The sequence below is a fragment of the Simochromis diagramma genome, unplaced genomic scaffold, assembly GCF_900408965.1.
Source record: "Simochromis diagramma unplaced genomic scaffold, fSimDia1.1 OVJJ01000031.1, whole genome shotgun sequence".
NCBI lineage: Eukaryota > Metazoa > Chordata > Actinopteri > Cichliformes > Cichlidae > Simochromis > Simochromis diagramma.
The window spans coordinates 656729-683459 of NW_024386983.1; the positions used below are offsets into that span (position 1 = coordinate 656729).

Here is a 26731-nt window from a genome sequence, read left to right on the forward strand (position 1 = left end):
TCTTTCTTCCCATCTCCTCATCTGGATCTGAGGGGACGGATTTGTGGAACAAAGATCAGGATGGATGGAGAAGTTTTCCCAGCTGATTCTGGAACATTTAAAAAATTTTAGAGCTTCCAGCAGCTTCGGGAAGTAGTGCCTGATCTTTGTACAACATACAGTGTACAGTACAGCGTATATAATCAAATAAAGAACTCCACCTGGTGTCTGAACAGAGAACGGCACTGACTGTGCAGTGATGATGAGGAAGAAGAAAAAGCAGGCGAGAGAAGGACAAAGAGGAGCTACAAAACAGCTGGTTAAACTCTCCAGATACTAAGGAAAGGTGCCTCAGTGCATCCTTCATCATCTCCTTTAGCAAAGGAGACACTGGAGGATCCTTTGTGAAAGGAGAGGGGGTTAGACTGTCCCCCCACCTTAAACACGCTCTGAGCTTAAATAAAGAGAGTTACAGAGTTAAAGTTTCCCATCAAGGTCGAGGAAGAGTGGACCAGAAAAGACTCAGGAGGGATTTTATTTTTGTGACCCAGGACAGAGGAGTGGAAACAAGGAGGTTGGGAAAGGAAAAAGAGGAGATGAGTTTTTTGTTACCTCAGCTTTTTTGCTCCCGCCATCTTTTTCTCCTTCCTCTCTTCTGTCCTCCTCTCCTTCTCCTCTATCCTTGCCTTCCCATCATTCTGATCCTCCTCGTCCTGTCCTGGATCAAACTCGGGTGGAGGCGTTTCGAAAGTGCCTGGTCTCCTCTCCTCTGCTTCAGATCCAGAATCAGAACTCTGATTGGAGGCTGTCAGCCCTTCATCTGGATCTGGATCGAGCCGGATTACAGTGGGACTTTTTGGGGAGGCTTGGTTCTCCTCACGAGTCAGAAACCGCTTGGAAACACCTCCTCCACTGTCAGCTCCATCATTCTCTTCAGTTTGACCTCCAAAGCCTACAGCCTTGGCAGGACCAGTGTCAGGGACCTTTGTGTCCTCCTCTCCTTCAGCCTGAGCGGAAGTCGGGTACGGGTCTGAAGGTTCAGGTGGAGGTTCAGGTGGAGGTGAGCTGGCAGCAGGTTTGGTGCTTCTCTGGGGGCTCAGAGCTGGTTGTGGTGGGATCCGGAGGGGTCTGAGGTGGACCGGGAACTCTGTCGGGTGGATGGATGTCAGCAGGCGTCCTGGTGCAGAAAGGGGCAGCTGACAGCGGTAACCATGGAAACCTCGTCTGCACACGCACCTGTTAAACTGTCGACACAGCGCCCCGTTACGACAGGGAGGAGAACACCTGGCTGAAGAAGAAGGAGAGCGCGCTTCATTACAGAACATTACTGCAGCGTAGACAGCAGTCAAATACCCTGATGTAACAAAGCCAAGCCGATCTCACTGTGAAACCAGCAGCTCATTGGCTAATGGACCATCAGTCATAAGTCATTAGCTAATGAGCATACCACAAATAATCCTCCATTTGAAATGTAGACTTATTATTATTCAATGTGACCCACAACGACAGTCTGAGCCCCAAACTCAGCAGGAAGATGTCTACAGGGGTCAACAAAAAGCTGTTTTCTATGTCTGTTTGCACAGTTATCGCCATCTGGTGGCTTTCAGGCAGAATGCAGCTGTAACACTTATCATTACGCACTTTGTAGCTGAAAGACGGGTCGGTAACATGATCAGGTATAAAAAGAGCATGTTTAGGAGGCAGAGTTTCTCAGAAGGATAGATGAGCAGAGGCTGACCACTCTGCAAAACTCTGCGCCTTCAAACTAGAACAGTTTCACAATAATGTTCCTCACTGTGAACATCTGTGAATGAACATATATATATATATACACACACACACACACACACACACACATATATACACATATACACACACACAGATATATATGTGTATATATACATATATAGCACATCTCTCTCTGTGAGCGTCAGCAGCGCTGCATTAAAACATCAGTGCACGCGCTCAGGAACGCTTCCAGAAGCCAGCGTCTGCGAGCAGCTCAGCGTGCAGGTTACTGCTGCATCACTCAATCACTCAGAGGAGCACCTTTAAAACTGATCTGAGGTCAGACCCAGGTTGGGGGGGGGGGGGGGGGGGGCTGATATTAAAACAGGTTTTTAACTCTGCAGTTTCTCAACAATGTGACTAAACACAAAAATTCACTCTGCACGCCCTGAGCTGAGTGTGTGTGTGTGTGTGTGTGTGTGTGTGTGTGTGTGTGTGTGTGTGTGTGTGTGTGTGTGTGTGTGTGTGTGTGAGAGAGAGAGAGAGAGAAAGCGAGTCAGAGGCAAAATCTGTTTCTATTCACGAGTTTCTGCTTCAGACAATCCCCATAATCCCGTCCTGAAAGAAACCATTAGGATCCACGTGAGTAAAATTACTTTTATATGTGGCTAATCTGCACAGAATAACAACACACACACACACACACACACACACACAGATGTGTATAATATAATATCCCATCATATCCTGCATGGATTCAGCCCCTGGATCCAGATTAGTCTGAGATATTTTGTCTGGGACGTCCTGATGATGTTTCACAGTTTGATTTGTTTTTGCTGATATGAAGAGAAAAGCTGAAGAACAATCACCCAGTTTATTCTCCTCTCGTTTGGAGCTGAACTGCTAAACAATAAGTGTTGAAAAAAAAAAAACATCATCTGGATGAACAAATCAATCATGTGACCCTGTGACAGAGGGCGAAAAAAGTTGTTAGGTTTTAGCTAAGAATTCAAATCTGAGTTCAACAGTGAGCGCTCAGTTTTTACGGACTCAGGAAGTGAATTTCCTGCTCATCGTCTCCACTAATGTTTCAGCAGCTTTTGCCGTTTCCATGTTAGCTTCGTTTATCAGCACCAGAGGTTTCCTTTGATTAACAGGAAGAAGCAGGTTCAGATTTTATGAATTAAAAACGAACCGTTAGCTTTGAGAAGCAACTCTGCTTTAAACTTTGTTCTGTGGGAGCGCCTGCAGGTCTGCAGGTGGAGTGCATAAATCCAGCTCTGCATGTGGACTCCACCACCCAGCATCATTTCACACTTTAAACTGTGATGCACGCTGACAGCAGCTCCACCTGACCTGCATTATCAGATCCGTCTGTGCAGACTCAGCAGCTGGACACTGGGTGGATGCTATGGGCATCCATCTGGGCTGCACCCTGAGGACCAAAATCAACCAAATCTGCAGATGGATCAGTGTGCATGCTTGTTGCAGGTGTGTGCTGCAGATTTGTTAAACTGCGCAGCAAGCTGAGTGATGTTGACTAAAATAAAGAAGACTTCTAACAAAATTCATGCTAGTGGTAGTTCCCTCACGTCATACTCACGTTTGGTGCATCTCCTGGTTTTAGGCGACAGCATCCATCCAGCACAGCAGCGATCTCCACATACTCGAGGCCTGCAGAGAAAGGAGGCGTTTTAAACTTTAACACTTGATTTAGAAGTAATAAAAGGTAGAAAACATTCCCTCCTTACAAACAGGCAGTCCGCTATTTGCGGCTGGGTTCACTGTCTTCCAATAAAATCATTTAAACATTCCCAGTAAACCGTTACCTCGCAGGTCTTCTGGAAAAAGGAGTCAATTCACAGACAAACCTTGGATCAAGAGCCGCTGCCCCTCATCAAAGTGACGGGCCAGTGTGACTCCACAGCTGTGTACAACAGGAAGTGTGAGGGAAACCAGAGAAAGGATTTGTTTGAAAGCTTAACACAAGCAGTCAGCTGATCAAAGGTGTTGGATCACCCTGCAGAGAAAACATGATCCCAAACAGCCAATCAGAGCCCTAAAGACACTGAATCCTGCGCATTAGGGTTCGTGTTTTTTTCCGAGACAATTGCTCTAAATCCAAAACTGAGTCTGAGATTAACTCAAATCTAGAACGATGAAACCAAAGTGGAAATCACTCTAGAAACACTTCCCAAAGACAAAAGGTCTTTGTGAGTCTTTCTGGCATCGAGACCACTTAAATCCACCCAAGAACTCTTCCACACCAGGGGAGCTGGTTCTAGGCTGTTGTCCATTGGTACAAAATGCTCCAAAACCAGAGATTAAATATCATTGAAGTCTATTTTACTCACATTCACATTAAAAGTGAAGAAACTGAGACAGTCTGAACAGCAAGTTTCCAAGAGGTCCCAAAACCAAGTCCTGAAGTGGTCAAACTCTGTGCAACACAAGTTATGGAGTCAGTCTGAGGTCACACAAAGACCCGAAGATGAGCAGCCTAAAAGTAAATGGGCAAGTTCTCTGGTGCATATTTTTGATGGAGACATTTGTGTGTTAGGCTACACTTTTGGGAAATGCCACTGATGCTTCTCCACTGAAAATAAGTGGAACAAGTTCTAGATTGTAAAGAACGCTGTGGGAGTCGTGGTAACTGTGGGAAGTTCTCCAATATTCATTAACAGAGAAAGTTCTGTCTCGGCAGCAACTTCACTGCAATCCTTTGAAGCCAAGTCCGTAGATCAGTCTGAAAACTGGTCTTTGTGCACCTGGAGACAGCTTCGAAAACATCGAACATCAAATACTGATCCAGTTCTCGCTTTGCATCGTTTTGCATGAACGTAACAGAAACACAACTTTATGTTAAACATCTAAAATGCAGCTGAAAAAGGCTTAAGAACAATCTGGGCTGCAGGCTTGCTTCAAGAACATCTCGGTATCCCAAGGAAGTGGATGTGGAGGGGAATGTGAGGGTATCTCTGTGACCCGGGTAAGTGGAGAAAATTGATTATATATAATGTTTAGGCTGGAGATCTTCTGATGTTCAGACATGAAAGCAACAAGGCGGTCTAACAGATATAACTCTGACAGCGATGAATAAACCGGGCTCGGGCTTGGTTCGGGTTTCGGGGGCGGCGGCAGAGATGAGACGCTGTTTGTTAAATGTAGCCGACCGAGTGTGGACACAGCTTCTCTGCAGAGGATTTAATCATTACTCACAGCGTACCGGTCGTATTGTAGCAGCACAGGAGGCCCCACTAACTCACACCGGGATCAGTGTGTGTCCAAACAAAGATTTAGCATTACCACACATACAGTCCTGAACCTGTATACACACAGACGGGTGAGTCCGGAGAGAGGCGCAGGGGTACAAGTTAGAGCAAAGACCCCTTCATACAGGAACGGCAGCTGATAGAAATAAGCACGTCGCAAGATTTCTGCTGGTTCACCAGATTAAATTTAAGACTTTAAGACCTTTAATACAAAGACATTCGAAGGATTTTCCTGAGTCTGCAAAGCACGACAAAAAGCTCCGCTTAAATACGTTTTGTTGATGCTTTCACCTGCAGCCTTAGAGCAACACAATCATCGAATAATCCCCAAGTATTCAAACTGCAGAATAATCTGAAGTGTCTGCGGTTTAAAATAACCCTTCTTTATCTTATACTGGAACTTAGTGTGTCCTCTCTCTGAAACAAGTCTTTTAGCGTCTCCCACTTTAAAACAGCTTTCACCTGATCAAGTGAAAGTTAAAGCTCCGCTTTCAGAGTCAATCGAATAAATAAAAATCGAAACACATTCAGTTTAGTAGAAACACATCAGAAGCTAAAAATAAGAAATCTTTCCTCAGGAAAGCGACTGAGAACAAATCGTCCTACAAGCAGAGTAATGACCCTCCTCCAGGTCATGCATTTCATTTTGCAGCAGCTTTTATAAAATTAACTGTTTCTCATCTAATCGCTGCACTTTAAGGAAACGAGGGACTAATGAAGTTAAGCTGCCAACAATAACACGGTGACGGTCATATGAGACTCTTTCTGGGGACGAAGCACAGTGCTGAGTCTGAATTTATATTTTCATTACAAGCTGTTCTGTTAAAATGACTACAACCTGTGCCACGTCAGGTGCAGGGGGAGGGGCATAAACACACACACACGGTTGTTTCACTGACTTTTCGGGGACATTATCCCAGAGTTTCACCAACACCAAAGACCTACAAGAATGACCCAGAAGTCAGGAAGGAGCCCGAGTCGGGTCGAGTCAGGGAGTCCACAGCTTCTCTGAAACCACGAGCCTGTGTTTGCTTCCTACGCTCTCAGACACTTTGAGCTTCAAAGATTCTCCTTTAGCCTTCAGACACTGAGCAGCCTGTTGGCCTCCACATTTCATCCACAAAGAAAACTACAAACACAAAGCTCGCCCTCAGTCAGTCTGAGCTTTCTCTGTCCTGACGGGACGACCGATTAGAGTGACAAAAAAATCAAGTGCTATAAAAGAAACAACAGAAATGTGCTGGAGAAGCTGAGAAGGGTCGATAAAACATTTTATTTATTAACGTGTAGGGTTTTTGGTATTTCCTGTCGTACATCTCCTGTTCCAGAGGGAAACGCTCATTTTAAACATGACCAAAACTTTAAATACTGATGTCGGTGTAGCTTCAGACTTCTCTTAACACTCAGTTTCTTACAGTTTTTTCTACTCTTGGATCTGTGAGGTCATAGAAAAGGCATAGCTCTAGTACGGTCACCTCATGTTGAGAAGCTCCACCCACCTAATATCTATGAGGGGCAACCAATCAGAAGAAAGATCCTTTGTGGGGACAGAAATGAAAACAGCTTTTTTCAGATAGAGAATGAACTGACGGGCTGCATCAAGGCCCAGAACGACATAAAGAGGGATTATTTTAAACTGTGACTCATGCAAAGCTGCTCTAACAGAGTCCAAGAAAAAAATATGGAACTGAAATAAACAGAATAGATCCACACAGAAATATGTGTGCTAATACACACATTCATACAAAGAAACTTAACATAAGCAGGAAAATGTAAAAGTATCGATACAGGACAAAAATAAAGGTAAGCACAGTGTTGAGCATTTAATTACGCAAATAAAATAAAACAAAAACTCGACTTTCTGACTGCTACGTGGACGCAGAGCAGAGCTGCTGTCATTAAACTGATCTACGCTGGTTTTAGTCGCAGCAGCTTCTTCTTCTTCTGTTTGAGATTAAACCGGTGTCAGCAGCAGGGAGGCTTTAAGATGTTTCAGAGTCAGCAGAATCACAGACAGACGTGTGCCGTCCTACACGCTAAGTATTAACATGTTTTATATACGATTCTGTCAGACAGCATCTCCACCATCAGCCGGCTTCTCTCCTCAGCAGATGTTGCTGTAACGTGGTTCCTGCTGCAGACACTCGGATCATTCAACGTGCAGCATGTGCACGGTGAGAAAAGAAAAGTGGACTTTGTGATGTCTGGCAGATTAACAGCAGAACTTCTTTGATTTGTACAGAAAATCCTTAAAGGATTTTGACTTTTGAACAAACAAATGTTTGCTGCTGAAATTAATGCAACTCTGCAATAAGCAGCATTGTCTTCTTCTGTGGTTTTATGTAGAAAGACCGTCTGCAGACTCAGCAGAAGAAGACTTTTAATGTATTTATCTCACAGCAAACAAACAATGTTTGTTATAAAGAGTTTGTCAGAAGCAAAGTGGCAGGATTTTGGTTTCACTGCAGATGCTAATGTATGCTAACACGAACACCAAACTCCCCACCGTCTTCTGATTGGCCAGCTTACCAACCTCACTGCGACAGGAGTGACTACCAACTCGCACTCTCCCATTTTACCTGAGCACACCTGCACTTCACCACACAATAACACACAAAATTACACCACATACATGTTGAAGGTCATGTGATCACATCACATGACAACAATTTCCAATCAAATTAAAAAGATCACTTCATGGGTCAAAGCACCAAAAACAAAGCAAATCAGCTTTACGTAGAGTGTGGGACCAAAAAACGTTGTGTGTACGTTTGATCATGTAGAGCGTTTGGAGAGCATGACGCTAAATCAGCCGCTTCCTCTGACAGTACGCTGAAGCCAACGAGGCCTGCTTCTACACAAACATGTCTGCTTTCCCCCCTTTAAACCGGCTCTGTTTAAACACACACTGTTTATAAGGACGATAACCCCGACCTGAGCCTGAATCTACCCCTAAACCCGCACGGTCAACACACACGCACGCACACATTCCTGAGCTGCCTTACGGTCACACTACATCACAGACAGGTAGACCAGATGCTCTCAGACATGTTGTTCAGGGTAATCCAGCTGTTTTAATGTGTCCAGCACCTGGAAAGCAGCCTCTCCTGAGGCCTGCACGATGAAGCAGGACTTTGGTCTTATCCATAAATATGAATGTAAGGATTTCAAAAATAAGAACAGCATAACATGTTTTGCATCGAATATGAACAGAGACATCAAACATCTAGTTTGATAAAAATATTTTTGAGCTTTAAAATCTGTAATTCTGTTCACATGATGTCGACTGTTTTAAAGATATCAGTCCCCTCCTGCAAACTTCAGCTGCCTACAGGTGTCCAAATCCACCTTCAAGCATCCAGCTCTACGTGCCCAAAAGTGCTCCCACAAACATCTGTGCATTCTCCTGATGGGAGGTGGTCAGCTCCTCCCAGACCTGGGTCAGGGCATCCGTGAGCTCCTGCGGTGCAATACACAAACCTCACCTCTGGATTCAGGTCTGAGGAGCATGAGCGCCGATCGGTGGCATCAGTGCCTTCGTCATCAAAGAAATGCCTGAACACTCTGAGGCCAGGCATCGTCCTCCACCAGGAGGAGCCTGGGGCCCGCTGCAGGTGGACCCGGCCTGACAGAGTCTGAGGATTTCATCCTGGTTTCTAAGGGCACTCAGGTACCGGTAGCTAACACCTGGAGGTCTGTGGGACCGTCCGAGGATTTTCCTCCCCAGGGTGCCGAGCCGGTCCTGCTGGATGTGGCTGAAGGGTCGTAACGTTCACCGCGGCGTCTCCAGACTCTGTCTCTTGTGCTCAGTGTGAGCCTGCTCTCATCCACTAGAGCTGGACCTGTTGGTTCTGCACAGTGATGTGAGCAAAGATTCCCGTGCAGCAGGTTTGGCCCTCCTGCAGTCTGATTCTGACAGTCAGTCGGTCAGAAACGTGCACGAGGAGCATGATGGAGGTCTTACTGTAGCATTCGTGCAGTGCTCCTCCTGCTCCTCAGGGAGATGCTCTTCCACAGCTCCCGTGGACACAGAGGAGGAGCCGGTGCACCTGTGCAGCAGGTCCCAGCAGTTGGATGACACCAGCAGAGCACAAAGCAGAACTAGAGAGAAATCGGTCAGGATGAATAATACCTGCACAACCACTCACCTGAGGGTCACACCTGCACAGCCTGAAGCTGAAGTCCTGTTGTGTCTGTGATGATAGAGATTTAAACAGCAGACAGCACACCTGCGGGACTCGCTGTGATGACAAGCCAACACAAAGCACACAACCAAAGCTCCTCACTCAGCTGAGCCTGTTTACACACGGGTGTGACGTCACCGTGACCAGGACACACAAAGTTTTTTGTTCTCTCCTCTCAGATGATTTCAGACATGAAGTGAGCCGCAGACCGACAGCAGCCCGGCTGATTATAAGTGAGTTATTTGGGTTGGTGGTGTGCTGTGGAATGTGATGGTGATGATGATGGTCATATGTGCGGTGCTCACCCTCTCGGAGCTGCTCTCCGGCGGTCCCCGGGCTTCCCTCCGCTCCCCCGCGGTGCTGCCGTGGTTGTGCCCGCGCTCAGCCTCCTCCCCCCGGCCGGGCTCGTCTCCAGTCCCGCGTGCTGTTGTGCGTGCCCGGCGGGCTGCAGTGCTGCGGAGCAGAGCGCTGCAGCCCAGCAGGTCCAGAGGCAGAGCTCACAGAGCCGCATGTTCTCCGCAGGAGCTCCGAGATCAGCTGCAGCTGAGAGGTTCAGGCTCTCTGTGAGTGTGGGACATCCGAACACCCACAGCCGCTGCTGCCGCCAGCCAACTGGAAGAGAGCAGCAGCCAAGCAGCCAATGAGAGGCCAGAGGCGGGCGAAGGAGGCAAGGAGGGAAGGAAAGGAGGGAGAGGAGTGTGCTGTGGAGAGCCTGTGCTGATGGTCTTCTGCGGTGGCTGTTCTCTGGCACCAGAGGGTGCCATCACAAACACCTGACTGTGTGTGTGTGTGTGTGTGTGTGTGTGTGTGTGTGTGTGTGTGTGTGTGTGTGTGTGTGTGTGTGTGTGTGTGTGTGTGTGTGTTAACTTGCTTTTCACATCTCTCCCTTCATGCAGTGATCTCTGCTTTCACTCTATATTCTGGTCATGTCCACTTTTCAACCAATCAGGATTCAGCCTCTGCATCATTGTAGGGTCTTCACCTCACAATAGGCTTTTTGAGGAGGCCGAAGAGCTTATTGCGATTTGGTGCTACATAAAAAAAGAACTGAACTGAATGGGCTGTCAGCCTTCTGCAGGACTGCACGCGAGCACGTCTGCGTCGGCTGCACACCTGTCTGCACAGACAAATAAGACACAAATGCAGCACCGTAACTTCAGCATTACTGTGTAAGCTGTCAGCAGCCTGGGATCAACAAATAGTTCTTAAGTCTTTTATCAAATGCGTGTTTTACTCGTTTTATGACATGTAACCTCAGTTTCTGTCAGGATGAAGCTGAACCATCGCTTATTCAGATGCCCCTCTGTGTGTCAGTGATTGACAGACCCATGAGGTTATCCTCACTTACTTAAGTTAAGATCAGATTAAGATCTGACCGGGGACTTTCCTGACTATGGATCCAAAACACTGATCTGTAACGTGGACAGCTGCAGGAGTTATGGATGGACTGGTTCTTATTTACTCTCTAGTCAAGCACTCAAAGCACTCTATACAGCACGCCGCATTCACACAGGCACATTTGCTTTTCCCAACTTAGTGCTTTCCAGCATTCACACTCCGATGGATGCATCAGTATCTTTGGCTGGTGCAGTCAGGCATAGACCACCAACCTTCTGATTAGTAGATGAATACACACTCCCTGCTGATCCACAGAACACTGTAAATACAGTAAATTCTGATGTTTGTGAATGCTCTTTATTATTTGACAGAAACATGTAAAACATAATTAAATAAAACCTGATGTAGCAAAATATGTGCAACTGCTAAAACTTTAGGTCCTTATTGCGGGTTAAACGTAACGATGCTATGGAAACGAAGTTGTCTTTTTTTAGAGCTTGCTTCACAGACTTCCGGACATTTGCAGCTCGGATATTTTGAAGCTTTTGTTTTGAAAGCAGCGGCCGGAAGTAGGTTGTGTGTAGCCGTGTGTTGCTAATGCAGGGCTAGCTCTGAGGCTGCAGATGAAGAACAGTTCCTGCTGCAAAAGAAGCGACAGCGGGTCTTTAGCACAGTTTGGCCCGCTTTAATAATCGTGTCGGTTTAACACGAACTGGGTCAGCTCACACACCCTGACACGGACACCCGGACACGGAGAGCTGGGGCAGAAGTGGCGGTTCGCTCAGGTATCCGGGTTCGTTAGCTTGTTGCGGGGCAGCGGGATGGATCTGTTCGACGATCTGCCGGAACCGACTCAGACCTCCGGTGAGTTAACGGGAAGGTTTGACGTTAGCAGCAGGGCTAAGGCTCCATCACAGAGCCGAGTGAGCTAACGTTTGCGTTACTGCTGCGGGAGCCGTGCTTCAGTTCACACCCCACAGACATGACTGATCGATTACGCATCGATTTATCGGTCAGCAGCTGCAGGTTTCATTAGCTCAGCGACAGTTTTTCACCTCTAAAATGTGAAATCTGACTGTATAAAAACACTAAATAGTCAGCAAAGCACCGGGAAAATGAAAAGTGACGTATTTCCTTCCATAACGTGGTTGTAGTGAATTACATTTTTTTTCTAAAACTCGGTATATCCGCGTAAACTCGCAGTTATTGATCTCTTTGATTATTAATAACTGGTATCAGTGAGGAACAGCCAGACAGGCTGTCTCTGAATCATCACCATCTCACCCCCCCCTGCATGTACGTCCCTCCTCTGCACATGCCCAGACCATCTCACCCTCTCTAACTTAGATGCTCCTGGCCTCACTTTCCATATCAGTCACGGCTCTTTACCGTTCCTGCTCTCACCTCCACACTCCTACCTTTCTTTCTGTCTCGCTGCCCTCAAACACACCTTCCTCCTCCTCCTCCTCCATCTTTATCCAGCAGGAGGATATTTTCCACCAGCACCCTTTGCAAACGGACAAGAAGCAAAAACCCGTAGCTGGTGCTCCTAAACAGGTCTATGAATTCAATAAAAGTATAAAAAAGTGTGAAATTCCACGAGCTGAGATGTGGAGTGTTTGATTTTGGTGATGTTAGACTGTGATGAATGCAGGACCAAACGCAGGTAAATGGCGAGGGTTGTGTCAGGAAGGACATCGGGCTAATGTTTGATGCGATTCCTCCTCAGGTCCTGCTCTAGCAGCGCTCACAACTCCACCCCCAACCACCAGAGAAGAAGAGGAGGAGGAGGAGGAGGAGAAAAGGTTGAAACGGAAACGAGATGAAGCACACAGGAAGGAGGAGGAGGAGGTCAAGAAAGTTTGCAAAGAAGGTCTTCAGCTGTTCCACCACAATGTTTGTTTGCTTCTTTTCCTCCAATCAGACGCGAGCACACGTGAATACGACTCGCAGAGGCGAGGGCGGACGCCGCCGGTCTCACGCTCTCTTTGTGTGTCTAGGCCTCCCAGTGCTCAGAGGATACGTGGCGGCGAGGCGTGGCGAGCGCGAGGAGATGCAGGACGCTCACGTGCTGCTGCCGGACATGAGCGGCTGTCTGTCCACGCTGCCAGGAAACGTGTAAGAGGAAGTCACGCCCACCAATCATGATCGGTCACAGCTCCTCCGTGTGGTCTCTCTGACGTCGTGTCTTTGTCTGCAGGTCCCGAGTTTCGTATTTCGCCGTGTTCGACGGCCATGGCGGCGCTCGAGCCTCTGGATTCGCCGCTGAGAACCTCCATCACACTCTCGCCAAGAAGTTCCCCACAGGTGAGTTTCCTCCACGCTGTTCACGACCCGCAGTGGTCAATCCCCCCTCGCTCTTATTTTGAAAGTCCAGTTGCTGCTGTCTCCTGTTTCCCTGCTCGCTGTGCGGTCATAGACGTGATTGGATGGATGATGGATGATGGATGAGGCAGCTGCTTGTTTTAATGCCGCAGTAATAATAGTGACGTGAAAACTGACATAAATCACGTTTAATTATTAGAAGAATTAAACTGCTTTAATATCACGTCATGTCCACAAGAGGGCGCAGTAGTCCAGAGAGACCCAGAGTCATCTGTAAGTTTACTTTGACATAAACGTGTGACAGAGCCGTGGTGCCTTCTCATTGGTTAAAGCACGTCGTCTGTTTCAGGAGATGCTGAAAACGCAGACAAGCTGATTAAGAGGTGTCTCCTGGACACGTTCAAGCAGACCGACGAAGACTTCCTGAAGAAGGCCTCGAGCCAGTAAGACTCTGAGCGCCAGTGTGCCGCAGCTGTTTTTAAATGTGGAGCAGGAAAAGTTGACGAGCTGTTTGTGTGGACAGGAAACCGGCGTGGAAGGACGGCTCCACGGCCACCTGCGTGCTGGTGGTGGATGACATGGTGTACGTGGCCAACCTGGGAGACAGCAGGGTGAGCCGGCGTTTCTTCACCTCCACCTGCGCTTCTTTTTCTTCCTGTCTTAAGCTTCCTGCTGCGCCGTTTCCGTGTCTGCAGGCAGTCATGTGTCGGATGGAGGCGGCGGCAGACGGACAGAGGAGGTCGGTGACTCTGGCGCTCAGTAAGGAGCACAACCCGACCATCTACGAGGAGAGGATGAGGATCCAGAGAGCCGGCGGCACCGTCAGGTCCGAATCCTCACCGTCCTCCACCAGCGCCTCTCGGCCTCAGCTAACGGTGATGTGTTCGTGTCTCCGCAGGGATGGCCGCGTGCTCGGTGTCCTGGAGGTGTCTCGCTCCATCGGGGACGGTCAGTACAAACGCTGTGGCGTCATTTCGACCCCCGACCTGAGGAGGTGTCAGCTCACGCCCAATGACAGGTAAGGAGAGACCAAAAGGTGCTCCACGAATGTAGAAACAGAATCGTGACGTTTAAAACAGCCCGGTCTGTGTACCTGAGCTCACCTGAGCATCAGTGTAGTGACAGTGAAGGTGGAGCTACATCAGTGCACAGCCCGTTGGCGCCAATGAGAGCGTGATGGAGAGTTCACTAACTAGAAATAAAACGTGTTTAATACATAAGATGCTGCACAGTAGAAACAACTGGAAACAGCTGGATTTGGACCTAAACAGCTTTGGTTTGCTGTGATCTGGGAGGCGCCCAGGTGTGTGAGCACTGTCCCTGCTCTCTGCAGGTTCATCATCCTGGCCTGTGACGGCCTGTTCAAAGTCTTCTCAGCCGACGAAGCCGTGAAGTTCGTCCTCGGCGTCCTCCAGGTATCAGCCCGTCCTCCTTAACACCACAAATCACAAGTCGCTGCGTCAGCAGGAAGTGCGACGGATGAGTGTAACAAAATAAGAGCGCAGTTAGCGTGTCTGCAGATTAGCTTCATGTAACTTTGGATTGTTTTTCATCTGTGAGGGTGTAATCTGTCACCCAGGTAATCTAAGGAGCTCAGGAAGAAAAGCAGCCGTTTCTTTAAGTTTCATGTTTGACGTTTGACCTCTCACTGTAGGATGGTGGAAGCTGGACCCTTAATCGAATCGAGGAGGGGGCCCAAGGGTCCATCTTTCACCATCTCACAGTGAGAGGTGAGACGTCTTCATGACGCTTAAAGAAACAGTCGCTTTCCTTCCTGAGCTCCTTTAGGCTACATGTTCAATCGAGGCTCTGCTTCATAGTTTAGACTTATATGTATGTTTTAAAAAAAGAGACTGTATGCAAAAGATGGAGACACCCACTGCGACGTCACCCACTGGTTTTGGCCTTAATCCAGTTAAACATGTGAGTTCTGCTGGGTGACCTTCATCCTCCTCTTCATGCCTACAGGACGGGAGCAAAGAGAAGGGGGCGGGGCAGATGGAGGAGGAGCGGCGGTTCGAGGCCGCCTGTCAGCAGCTGGCAAGCGAGGCGGTCAGACGAGGCTGCGCTGACAACGTCACTGTGATCCTGGTTTCTATTGGCTACTGAACTCATCGTCCTCATCTTTGTTTCTGTGTTCTTGCTGCTGTAACGTCCGCTTCTTTTACAATAAAAATTTTTATTTTCCGTCTCCATCAGCTGATTTGTCCCGTCAGTGTTTGAATTTGTTAACTTTATTAACACAAACGCGACATAAAGAGGAAACGCATCAGACCGTGCAGCCCGATCATTAAACAACACAGCAGGGACAGGTTTTTTTCTTCTTCTGTGATGCAACAAAAAATCCAGCTGGATGAAGAAAACCTTTCAAATTCTAATTTTATTTGTCTCATGCACAGTATGATATGCAGTGAAATGCTTACACAACTGCTCGTGGCCTAAAGAAACAGAAAAGAAAAGGCTATGAATAAGATAGGAAATAATGTGAAAATTAAAAAGGATCAATTTAACTAGGAAGGAATAAAATATAAATTAAAGTTGAAAATAAAATAACTATAAACAAAATACACAAATACACAGTATAGAAATATATAGGAATGTATGAAGAAATATAAATATATATACACAATAACGGCAACTGTACAGTATTAAGTGGAAATGAAGAACTATAATGTCCAGTGTTGTGCAATCCACATTTGTAAGAGTCTTTTGCAGTGCAAATATGCTTAAAGTGATTTAGTGATGAAGTGATTCGATTAGATGTTCAATGTTTCATCGTAACTTCTGATAAAAAGCTATGTACGCCATTTTTTCTGCCAATAAACAGGAAACGAAAGGTGAAATTATGCTGGTGAAAGTCGAACGTTTCACTTTGTTGGCCTCGAAAGATTACGTGCATTTTATTCCTCACAGAAGTCGGTTTGCAGCAGCGAAAAACACTGAAAACATGCAAACATCTTTTTTTAAAAGAGACTTGAAACTACAATTAATAAAAGAAAACTAATAACATAATTTTGTAGGGCTAAAAAATATTTGTATAGTTTTTTTTTTTAATATTTTGTCAATATATTTGTTCTAATCTGAATTTTAAAACAAATGCATATACACTACACATAAAACCTTAAATATTTATGTATTTAAGTAGTAGTGTCTGTTATTTACTACATGTTGAGTTTTAATTCAGTCAGTGAAAGGAAATCAAAAAACAATTACGAGTAGGCGTGGGTTCAAAAAGATCGATATTAGCTTGAATAACACGATATCGATTCATTAAATCCTGAATGATTTTTAAATATAAATTTATTTTGACAGAATCTCAGGTTAAAGCTCACGAAGCTATTTCAACAACCACCAAACAGCTAAAACAGTAAGTGAGAAGCACAAAGATGTAAACGCAGAGCGTGGATCGTCCACAGACGCCGTCGGCGCTGAGAGTCGACGGCTCACAGATCCTGAAGCTGCAGGTTTCGTCACTCTGACCAACACTGACTGAACCAGCAGCAAAAGAAGATCAAACTGCGCTTCACGTTTGATAACCATGCTCATGAGCTCCCTCTGACTTTGGCTGCTGTACTTCCTGCACAGCTCTCTCTCTCTCAGCACTCAGGGGCCAGTTTACCATCAAATCTCTGTTTCCTGCATTATTCTCTGTTTATTAGCCACCAGTCTGCTGCTGTGTTCAGTGCTGTCGGCCTCTGACAGCAAAGCCTCGTCTCTGCTGTTCAAACTGGACGAATGGAAACTTTTACAAATGACTGCTCAGCTGCGTCTGTAATCAAACCTCATCAGGTCATGTTCACATGTTCATTCATGGTTTGCTTCAGTTTTTGATCGACTGCAGAATATTTTTAAGGTCTTCTGCTATAAAAAGCCAGAACAGGAAAACCTGCTTCATGTTTTTCTGTTGGATCCTCAGTTACACCTGCTGTGATGCTCACACCTCTGATGAAGTCTCAGTGTCAGCTTTGGTTTATACACAGATATAAAACATGGATATGTGCTGATAAATGATCAGAATTAGAATATTTCTGACTGTCAAAACTGAATCGAAATCAGCGACGATACTCAGCCCTAAATAAATAACGGGCACGGTAGGTGTGGTTCCGCCCCGGGCCGCTGGGGGTCGCTGGAGTTGCTGTGACTGTCGGCTGGCTCCGAGCCAAACAAAGCGGATATTAGGCGGACGTTGTCGGTTAGCAACAAGTCTGACAACAGCGGGCTGCAGCGGGACAGCTGTTAGTCCGAGAACAGCGGCTGACCCGGGTTAGTTACTCTCTGATCTCAACCGCGCCAATATGGAGGGCCGACCGGGGCGCGTGTGCTGCGCGCGACGGATCCACCCGCTGTGAGGCTGTGGACCAGGCGCGTGAAGGAGTCCGTCCACGTCCCCGGCGCGTGTTTAAAAATGATTCATTAGAGCGGAGCTAACGGCTAACGGCAGGATGAAGCACCGCAGCTAACTTCATTTACACTCGCACTCACTACAGGGACACGGGACTGCTGGGTGACGTCATGGACTGCCTGCTGGACTTTGAGGATTGCGTCAAAGACTCACCTGAGTTCAGGTATGCGCGCGCGCACGCACACACACACCAATCTGCGCATGTTCATTTGTAGTGATGACGCTTTATTTATTTTATTCAGGCTGGCTCTGGATCAGTTTGAAACAGATGTTTCACAGCTGGAGACAAAACTGGACAAGGTACAAGTACTACTACCATTACTACCATTACTACCATTACTACTATTACTACCATTACTGCTGTAATAAAAACTGTTAGAGACGCATGGAGACAAGGTACAAGTACTTCCACTACAAATAGTGGTAGTACTATTTGTACTAGGCTACTGATACTGCATATACTAGCGCTAATACTGCTAGACAGTACAAATACTGTAGCTAATACTATTACGATACTAGTTGTAATTTCACAGCTAATAGTAGTACTACAAATACTGTTAATACAGCTGTATACTCACTAGTACTGATGAAGTACTGTTAGAAGCTAACTGTTACTAGTGAGGCAAGCTGATTGGTCTGTACTGTCTGTTTCTAAACAATCAGGTGATGAAGCTGTGTGGGAAGATGGTAGAGGCGGGACAAGCGTACAGCACTGCCAATAAGCTGCTACTGAGCGGTCTAGCTGAGCTGTGCACCAATCAGACGAAGGACAGCGTGATCACAGTAAGCAGCTCCTCGATGCATCTGAAAAACGAAGAAATCGCTGCATCCGGTCGTCCAATTTACTTTCAGCTCCTGACGCCCCACAACGTCTGCTCTGTTTCCTCTGAGTTCATTTATCCAACACTACCAGCTAATAAGCCAGGAAGGACTAATGACCTAACATGTCTGCTCAGTTTCTCGGTGGGGTGTTGGGGCATTTCCTGTCTGACTTCCTATTTCCTTCCTCTCAGACCTGCTTGAACCAGTTCCACCAGGGCCTGCAGGAGATGGTCAGCTTCCACACTGTGAGTCCACGCTCAGCTGTACTCGTGTTTGTTCGTCTGAGCTCCAGCAGAGACTCATGTGTTTGACTCGTGTGTGTGTTTCACCTGCAGATGTTGTTTGATCAGACACAGAGAGCCATCGGCCAGCAGCTCACTAACCTCTGCACGCAGTAAGGCATCACTCCGGGGGGCTGATCAGTATGTCGGGGTTCCCGGGTTCAGTGTAGAGGCCGTTGCCACAGTAACAGTAACACAGTTTAGCTCTGAGCTGCTCTGGTGATGACACTGCTGCTCTTCATCTCTCTGAGGTTCCTGCCCCAGTTGGCGGAGACCAGGAAGGAGTTTGTCCGGATCGGCGAGGATCTGGAGACGGCAGCGACGAAGAACGCTCAGGTGTCTCGACATAAAGCCGCCGACGCCGAGCGGGCAAGTCACCTGCTGCTCGCTACACGCAAATGCTACCAGCACTTCGCCTTGGATTACTGTCTGCAGGTGTGACACCTGAGTGTGTTTAACATTGATGACATGAAGGAACATCAGATGCTTTATCCTCTGTGTCCTAATTTTCAGCTCAACACCTTCAAGACTCAGCAGAAGGTCGACATCTTAAACTCTGTGAGTGAAAACACAACTCGTGGGTCTGTGTGATGTCATAGAGGGGGGACATACCTGATACGACCATCTTCGTGTACTGACTCAAGTTTGCGTTTCCAGATGTTCTCCTTCGTCCACGCTCAGTTCACCTTCTTCCACCAGGGCTTTGACCTGCTAAGAGACCTCGAGCCCACCATGAAAACCATGGCAGCGCAGGTCTGTGACCTCTGACCTCTTTGTGCTGGTTTGTGTGGTAGCCTCGGTGTGGAGTAACGGCTGTGTACACGTATGTGTTTGTGTGTGCTCCACAGCTGTCACAGCTGTCTGCAGACTGCACGGCCAAGAGGAAGGAGCTGGAGAACAGACACCTGCTGGTCCAGCAGAGGGTAAGGAGTCCTCACAGATCAGCACATCTGTCCCAGCAGACGCTGCAGACAGATGTTAGATATGTTGTTCAAGGAGGGACGAATACATTTAGACTCGAAGCAGAACGAACGCTCTGAAACACGCGTGTGTTTGTTCTAAGGATGCTTCAGGTGAGCCGATGGTCAGCGCGTGTCCTGGCAATGATGACATCATCCGGGGTTACCTGTTCAAACGCTCGAGGAGGAAATCTAAAATGTGGAAGAGGTAGAGACCCGCAGTGTCACATGGCCTGCTGACCTTTGACCTCAGTGAATCCTTCTAACTTGTAAACCTGTTTCAGATCCTGGTTCACCATCAGAGACAACCAGCTCATATACAGGAAGTCCCACAAGGTGAGACCCGGCCACTCAATCAAAGAACAGCTAATCAAAGGGATCGATTTCACTGCCTGATAACTGATCAGCTCAATCAAGAGGTCTGAATTTGTTCCCAGCTGGACGTTCTGTTTATGGTGGTTTAACTTCTGATTGGATTCACACCCTGTTACAGCCATTAAACAGAGTTCAGCTCCTCGGATTGATTACATGTAATCAAATCCAGCCTTAAATCCACCTGCGGGAGAAAATTACTGCCCAGCTCCAGCTGAGATCACAGCTGAAGACACCTCACGTGACTTCATGTTGGTGTGACAGGTGTCCCTGAGATTTCTCTGGAAGCTGACCGCTCTTCCTGCTTTCATTCAGAACAATCGTTAGCATGTTTTTGTCTACGTTTATTCATTCTGCAAAATTTACTTTTTTCTTTCTGTTCACAAATTTTTACATCAGAAACTCAAGTTTAACATTTCTCAATCTAAATGTTCACATGATGACAGAAAATTAAAAGTTCAGTTTAAATCAGTTTTAAAGTGGACCTCCTCTGATTATTACCTGCTCCGTGACACTTCAACAGGAGAAGCTGTGATAAACTGTGAGTTTAGAGCTCACAGGGTTTACTCTGTGTACACTGAGCTCATTATTAATCCTTTGGTCATGTTTGATATGAACATCCATGACAGGAAATAATGAAACACTGAAAAAGGTCCACTTTAAAAAAAAATCTGTATTTTTCACTTACTCTGATTCGACGCTAAATTCAAATAAAAACAAAGTAGAAACCCTCCAGACAGTCAAGTTACACTCCACTGGTCCTGGAATCACAGGAAGGCGTCCGGTTATACCACCTCACACTTAGGTGAGTTTTCTGCTTTTAGTGTTTGAAGAAAGAATTTCATGGATGAATGTTAGTCGGAGGAAGAACTGCATAAAATTCAGGATGATGATGGTGGTGTGGATGATGATGATGGTGGTGTGGATGATGATGATGGTGGTGTGGATGATGATGAGGATGGTGATGATGTTGGTGAGGATGGTGAGGATGATGATGTTGCTGAGGATGGTGATGATGATGATGATGATGTTGCTGAGGATGGTGATGATGGTGAGGATGGTGATGATGTTGCTGAGGATGGTGATGATGGTGAGGATGATGATGATGCTGAGGATGGTGATGATGGTGAGGATGTTGGTGAGGATGGTGAGGATGATGATGTTGCTGAGGATGGTGAGGATGGTGATGATGGTGAGGATGGTGATGATGTTGCTGAGGATGGTGAGGATGATGATGGTGATGTTGCTGAGGATGGTGATGATGTTGCTGAGGATGGTGATGATGATGATGATGATGTTGCTGAGGATGGTGATGATGGTGAGGATGGTGATGATGTTGCTGAGGATGGTGAGGATGATGATGATGGTGAGGATGGTGATGATGGTGAGGATGATGATGGTGATGTTGCTGAGGATGGTGATGATGATGATGGTGATGTTGCTGAGGACGGTGATGATGGTGAGGATGGTGAGGATGATGATGATGCTGAGGATGGTGATGATGGTGAGGATGATGATGGTGATGTTGCTGAGGATGGTGATGATGATGATGGTGATGTTGCTGAGGACTGTGATGATGGTGAGGATGGTGAGGATGATGATGGTGATGTTGCTGAGGATGGTGATGATGATGATGGTGATGATGCTGAGGATGGTGATGATGATGATGGTGATGTTGGTGAGGATGGTGATGATGGTGATGTGGTGAGGATGGTGATGTGGTGAGGATGGTGAGGATGGTGATGATGTTGCTGAGGATCATGATGAAGAGTCATGTTGAATCCCACGCCGCAGGAGGAAGCTGTGGTTCTGTTTGAGGATCTTCGACTGTGTGCTGTCAAATCTCTGGATCACGCGGACCGACGCTTCTGCTTTGAGCTGCTCTCCGTCCAGAAGTAAGACAGTGAACACGGCGTTTTCACACCTGTAGGGTCATGTGATATGGCGTTAATTGACCTGTTTGTTTCCAGGTGTTGTGCTCTGCAGGCCGACTCGGAGCAGCTGAAGCAGGCCTGGCTCAGTGCTCTGCAGGGCAGCATCGACCTCGCCTACAGAGAGCGAAGCGACACTCAGCTGACGCAGGCCGGTCCACACCACGACCATGATACACTCACCTCTGAATATTACAGCTAACTCCCCTCCCCCATCCGTTTGGCTGACGAGTTCTTCCTCTCTATGTGCAGCCTAAGGAGCTCCCCCCTCTGCATTGTGGCGGGGACGTCTGTCCGGGCCCTCCCGCCCAGAGGCCGGCAGCATTGAGCGTGGCCCTGAGGGGCCTTGGGAACCAGAGGTGCTGTGACTGCGGGGAGGAAGAGCCTCGCTGGGCCTCCATCAACCTGGCAGTCACCATGTGCATCGAGTGCTCGGGCATACACCGGTAACAGCCCAGGTTTCAGGAGGACTTCCTCCTCATTTCTTCTTCACTGCTTTTTAGCAGGTTTCAGGCTTTAATCTCGCCCTTTGATCTTTCATCAACTTTCTCTGTCCACACACAGCCTGTGGGAACCGTGAGAAGTACCCACTGGTGTTTGGTGATCTTCATAGTTTACTGTCAGAAGATGAAAACCAGCAACACGTTGGCCGATGTTCTTCTTTCTCTGTGTCTGCAGGAGCCTCGGAGTCCATCTGTCGAAGGTGCGATCTCTCACTCTGGACTCCTGGGAGGCCGAACAGCTGAAGGTAGAAGCGAAACACTCTGCACTGAAGCTTTAACACTCCGGCATCATAAAGTGAAGAGCAGACCGTAAAGTGAGGAAGCTGTCAAATATAACGCCACGAGGAGAAACGAGAAAGCTCAAAAATCAGATTTCTGCCTCTGTGTGAACCAAACACCCTGAACTAATAACAAGCCGACAAATCGCTGCTCGGTCATTGAATCATTTCAGGAAATTGCTCTAAACAGTCTCTAAAAGGCAATCAGCTGTTTTGTAAACTAACACAAGAAGTTCTCGGCTTCTCTGGATCTTTATGTTTGAAAACCCACCAAACTGACCCCAGAACAGCCCAAACTGCCTTCACCTGCCCCGAGTCTAACCGGGAGAATCTCACAGTGCTGCTCACGTCTGACGTTGAAAAAAATCAATGAAGAATCGATCGCAGGCCCAGATTCTAAAATGTGAATGCTCCTCCTCAGCTGCTGTGCGTTCTGGGAAACGATGTGATGAACCAGATCTACGAGGCGCGATGTTCAGAGGAGGGACGAGTCAAGCCCCGAGCCGACAGCCCGCGGTAAAAACACGAGCCGCTGAAAGGAATCGGCTTTGGTTGAACGTGAATGTTGGAAGCAGAGACTCAGCGTCCTGTTTTTCTCCCTTTCAGGGGCGAGAAGGAGGCGTGGATCAAAGAGAAATACGTGGAGAAGAAGTTTGTCCAGGCCAACGGCGCTCGTAAGTCCGACCGTCTGCACATTTTAACTAGAATTTAAGAAGTTTGTTTAAACTGGAACGATACCTTATCAGCGCATTCATCACTGCAGTAATCTATTACTTTTACATTTTACTGCTGGATTCGTTCCCGCCGCTGCTCTGAGCCTCACTGCCCCCTGTAACACCTGACCCATCACGCCTCTCTGCTGCAGCACCCGTCTGTTCACTTCCTGTCCCGTGCACGACAGCTGTGTGGTTGGCTTCCTCTGTCAGTGCTCGCATCGGCGTGTTACGGCGTCCTGTTGCGGCTCAGCACTAATTTAAATTTATTGTGTTTAGAAAAAAAATGTTTTCTCCGTTTTCTGTTTCAGAGCATCATCGTCATAAGGACTCAGCCATGCTACGTCTCTATCAGGCGTCTTTGGCAGGAGACCTGGTTGCCATGGCGTCCATGTTGGCCGAGGGGGCGGAGGTCAACGGGAGCGTTGGCGAGGAGGAGGGCCGCACGCCGCTGATCGGAGCAGCGATCGGGGTGAGCATGCACAAAGAAGAGGAAATGTTACTGAAAGCACCTTTTATTGATTATTACTCATTAATAACATCACTGACTCCTACGTGACATCATCATCGTTGTTATCAGTAATATTATTTCTGCACACTGAGCCTTTAGAGAGCTGTGATGTAAACAGAATACAAACTTCGTTGCTTTCACTGTTTCTCTCGGCTGCCTGCAGGGGTCGCTGCTGGCGTGCGAGTTCCTGCTGCAGAACGGCGCAAACGTCAATCACAGAGACCTTAGAGGACAGGGGGCGCTGCACGCTGCCGCCACTGCTGGTCACACCGGGTAACCACACGAACACAGACATGCACACACACACGCACACACAGCATGAGCTCGAATCAACGCTGCTGGTTTTAATTGGCCGTTGCAGACAGGTGTGCCTGCTGCTGAAGAGAGGAGCCAATCAGTACGCAGTGGACGAGAGAGGTCATGACCCTCTGGCCATCGCCGTGGAAACGGCCAATGCTGACATCGTCACTCTGTGAGTCACAGGAAGTGTTTTCAGCCTTAACATTGTTTCCACGGCATCCTGAAGATCAGAAAAGCCCGCTGATGTATGAAAAAGTCGACACGTGACGTTTCACGTTTCAGACCGTGACCAGAGTCCAATCATAAAGTTTCTCGTACGTCAAGGGACTGATCTGATTGGTCGAGGCGGGTCTTCAGAGCGCTGTGGAAACACACGACCGATAACGGAGTCTTTCAATTCCTTTGTGAACTCTTTTAACGTGATCATGACTCGTGTGTTTCAGGCTCCGGATGGCCCGGATGAACGAGGAGATGAGGGATTCGGAGGGAGTCTTCGGCGCCGCGGGTTAGTCGACTCCAACATTTGTCTCACGTTTGTCTTCAGCTGAGAAGGAAGGTGAAACCAGATGGCTGAACGAGCGTCACGCAGAGCTGCTGCAGTCCAAAAGTCAAAATAAAGATTATGTCCTTTATCAAAGTTTTGTAGCTAGGTGAAATCTGATTGGTTATTTTAAAGGCGCACTCTTAATGACCGGAGCAGGAACTGTAAGTGTAACTTTCGTCGTCACGGAGACGTCAAAACGCTTTGAAAGTTTGTCGGCTTTTTCTCAACACAAGCTTTTCAAACCTGTTTCCCTGTGATGCAGAGTCCTGCTGGGCGTGCTCACAGTTTCTGAAATGGTCGCGAACCTTTACCTGAACCTGGGTTAGGTTGGGGTTAACCTGTGAACCTGATTGGCTTATATTTCCTCTGTTGATTGGCTCTTTGGAGGCAGGGGAGAGGCCAGGCCTCCTCCCATGATGTCTCCTGTTAACTTGTGACTGTCGTGTTGTCCTCAGGAGACGATGAGACGTTTCAGGACATCTTCCGGGACTTCAGCGACATGGCGTCACATGACCCGGAGCGACTGAGCCGGCGGCACTTCAGCCGAGGAGGGGCGGAGGAAGAGGAGGAGGAGGGGTAGTGTTGAAAGGATGGAGAGCGGTGACGGTAACAGTGTAAATTATTCTGTCACGAGTACCAGCCCACGCAGGAGGAAGACCTCAGACACCTTCTTCTTGGATTACCGTTGACAGAGAACCGTTACCGACCTTCAGATAACCACGAGTGCAGCTGAAAATATTTCCTCTCATATTAACCTCAGATTATTGAATCTAAATATATTTTATCTGAATAATCACGTCTTAACTCTCATGAGAGGAGATCAATGTTACAGAGGTTTGTCCTCAGTCACGCAACTTTACTTCAGGATGTAGTTACAGCTAGCGCCCCCTGCTGGGCACAGTTAATCGGTTACTAATTTACTGTGAAGACACTGACACGTCCTGAAAAACTTCCAACAGCACTTTATGTCCTCACAATTCAGACAGCGTTCCAGAAAACGTTTCCAGATGTTTCCGCTCCTGCGCCGAAAAATAGGAATCACCGAAAGCTGGAGCGGATCGCTGGGAATGAAGCTGTTTTATGTGTGAAAGGTGGTGCTGTTTGAGCTCTGACAGCTGATGGAGCTACAGCCTCCACCTTTTGTTTTAATCTGTCTCTGTTTGAAAGTCCGAACACTTCACATCCCAGCTTGGTAATAACGAGGAAATACAACAACAGTAACACGTGACCTAACCGCACAGTGAAGGGTAATAACAGACACGTTTTGGTATCGTGGTTTTTAGATGTTTATTAGACTGAAACGTCTTTAATGTAATAACAAATACAACGACGGGGAAACGAGAGAGAATATTTTAACACTCTGAAACCCTTTGAACAATAAAATGTTTCATATTTGGAGGTGAATCTTTAATATAGTGACGTTTATGTGCTAACATGTTTTTACATTCTGGGACAAATTAGGATTAAATTGATCCAAAGTTCTCCCTCGTTTGAAGGTCATGTAAATAGTTATTACCTCGAGTCTTCTGCTGTATTTCACAGTAATATTTACAACTGGAACCAGAAAAACGTGTCTGTGAACGTAAACGTTTCAGCTGTTACTGTAAATATTTGGCTGTCGTTTCCACGTTTTTACCGAGCTGTGACGGAGCGTGAAGCCGTGATGCTTCGCTGAAACTCTGATGTACGGTGGGAGGAAGAAGAAGCGTCAGGGTTGAATTTAATAACCTCCCTTAATGCCCCGCGTTTAACAGTGTGTCCAAAAGGGATTTCAGACTTTTGCTGCTCATCTGTTTTTGACTGTTTGTGTGAATGAACGAGGCCGCGAGGCTCGTCTCTGACTGAATGTTTGACACAGCAGGACGCGTCGAATCACGCCGATGACGCCGTTCGTTACTGCTGTGATGCTACTGCTCAATAAAACCACTGAAGAAGAGTCTCTGATGTTTGTTCTCACCAATCACGCGGCACTTTGCGCTCCAGCTGTTTGAAACATACAGTTTGCTACAGTAATTCATACCTGTGGATTTCACAAGCTCCGCCCACCGTCTGCACACCTGCGAGCACAGATGTAAAAAATAATACACTTTCTGTTTGTTGTTCTCTGAAAAACATTTAAAAATTAAACATCCAAACATGAGCCCATGAGTGGAAATAAAAACCAGGGCGGGACTAAAACTTTACCTGAATGAAGGGGTGTGGCCTAACATTTCAAAATGTCTGTTTTTTTGTTTTAAATAAAGTCTGATGTTTCTGATGGGCTGAGTGAACATTTCATTTATTAAGAGC

At 47.1% G+C, this 26731-nt stretch overlaps 3 protein-coding genes across 4 annotated transcripts in view; 2 read left to right on the top strand and 1 right to left on the bottom strand.

Moving 5' to 3' along the window:
* Positions 1 to 9924, bottom strand: part of LOC120738423 (latent-transforming growth factor beta-binding protein 4-like) — a 58888-nt gene extending 48964 nt beyond the window's left edge. Inside the window, exons 1-3 of the mRNA XM_040039642.1 lie at positions 9469 to 9924; positions 3311 to 3381; positions 592 to 1267 (exon numbers count right to left, since the gene is read on the bottom strand). Coding sequence (XP_039895576.1) covers positions 592 to 1267; positions 3311 to 3381; positions 9469 to 9674 — 953 coding nt within the window. The 5' untranslated portion in view covers positions 9675 to 9924. The remainder of the gene's footprint in view (positions 1 to 591; positions 1268 to 3310; positions 3382 to 9468) is intronic.
* On the top strand, positions 7000 to 15029 carry LOC120738425 (integrin-linked kinase-associated serine/threonine phosphatase). Of its 2 annotated transcripts, XM_040039644.1 has the most exons (11): positions 7000 to 7005; positions 11304 to 11365; positions 12231 to 12374; positions 12502 to 12619; positions 12702 to 12808; positions 13176 to 13269; positions 13350 to 13437; positions 13522 to 13652; positions 13725 to 13844; positions 14160 to 14241; positions 14795 to 15029. In XM_040039644.1, the coding sequence occupies exons 2-11, from the start codon at positions 11323 to 11325 to the stop codon at positions 14933 to 14935; spliced, it is 1068 nt and encodes a 355-aa protein (XP_039895578.1). In that variant the 5' UTR covers positions 7000 to 7005; positions 11304 to 11322; the 3' UTR covers positions 14936 to 15029. The 2 variants fall into 2 exon arrangements, with proteins under 2 accessions (XP_039895578.1, XP_039895577.1); XM_040039643.1 differs by lacking the exon at positions 7000 to 7005 and having other exon boundaries at positions 11061 to 11365.
* Positions 15030 to 16987: 1958 nt separating this feature from the next.
* Positions 16988 to 26376, top strand: zgc:162872 (BAR_ACAPs and ArfGap_ACAP domain-containing protein). The gene is made up of 22 exons (XM_040039662.1): positions 16988 to 17391; positions 17471 to 17528; positions 17892 to 18011; positions 18242 to 18295; positions 18386 to 18444; positions 18583 to 18766; positions 18845 to 18889; positions 18989 to 19084; positions 19180 to 19254; positions 19395 to 19498; positions 19575 to 19626; positions 21457 to 21557; positions 21633 to 21744; positions 21846 to 22039; positions 22272 to 22341; positions 22796 to 22890; positions 22981 to 23048; positions 23399 to 23559; positions 23762 to 23871; positions 23960 to 24070; positions 24342 to 24403; positions 24898 to 26376. Exons 1-22 carry the CDS (start codon positions 17339 to 17341, stop codon positions 25020 to 25022), a joined length of 2109 nt encoding a protein of 702 aa, XP_039895596.1. The 5' UTR covers positions 16988 to 17338; the 3' UTR covers positions 25023 to 26376.
* The last annotated feature ends 355 nt before the right edge of the window (positions 26377 to 26731 follow it).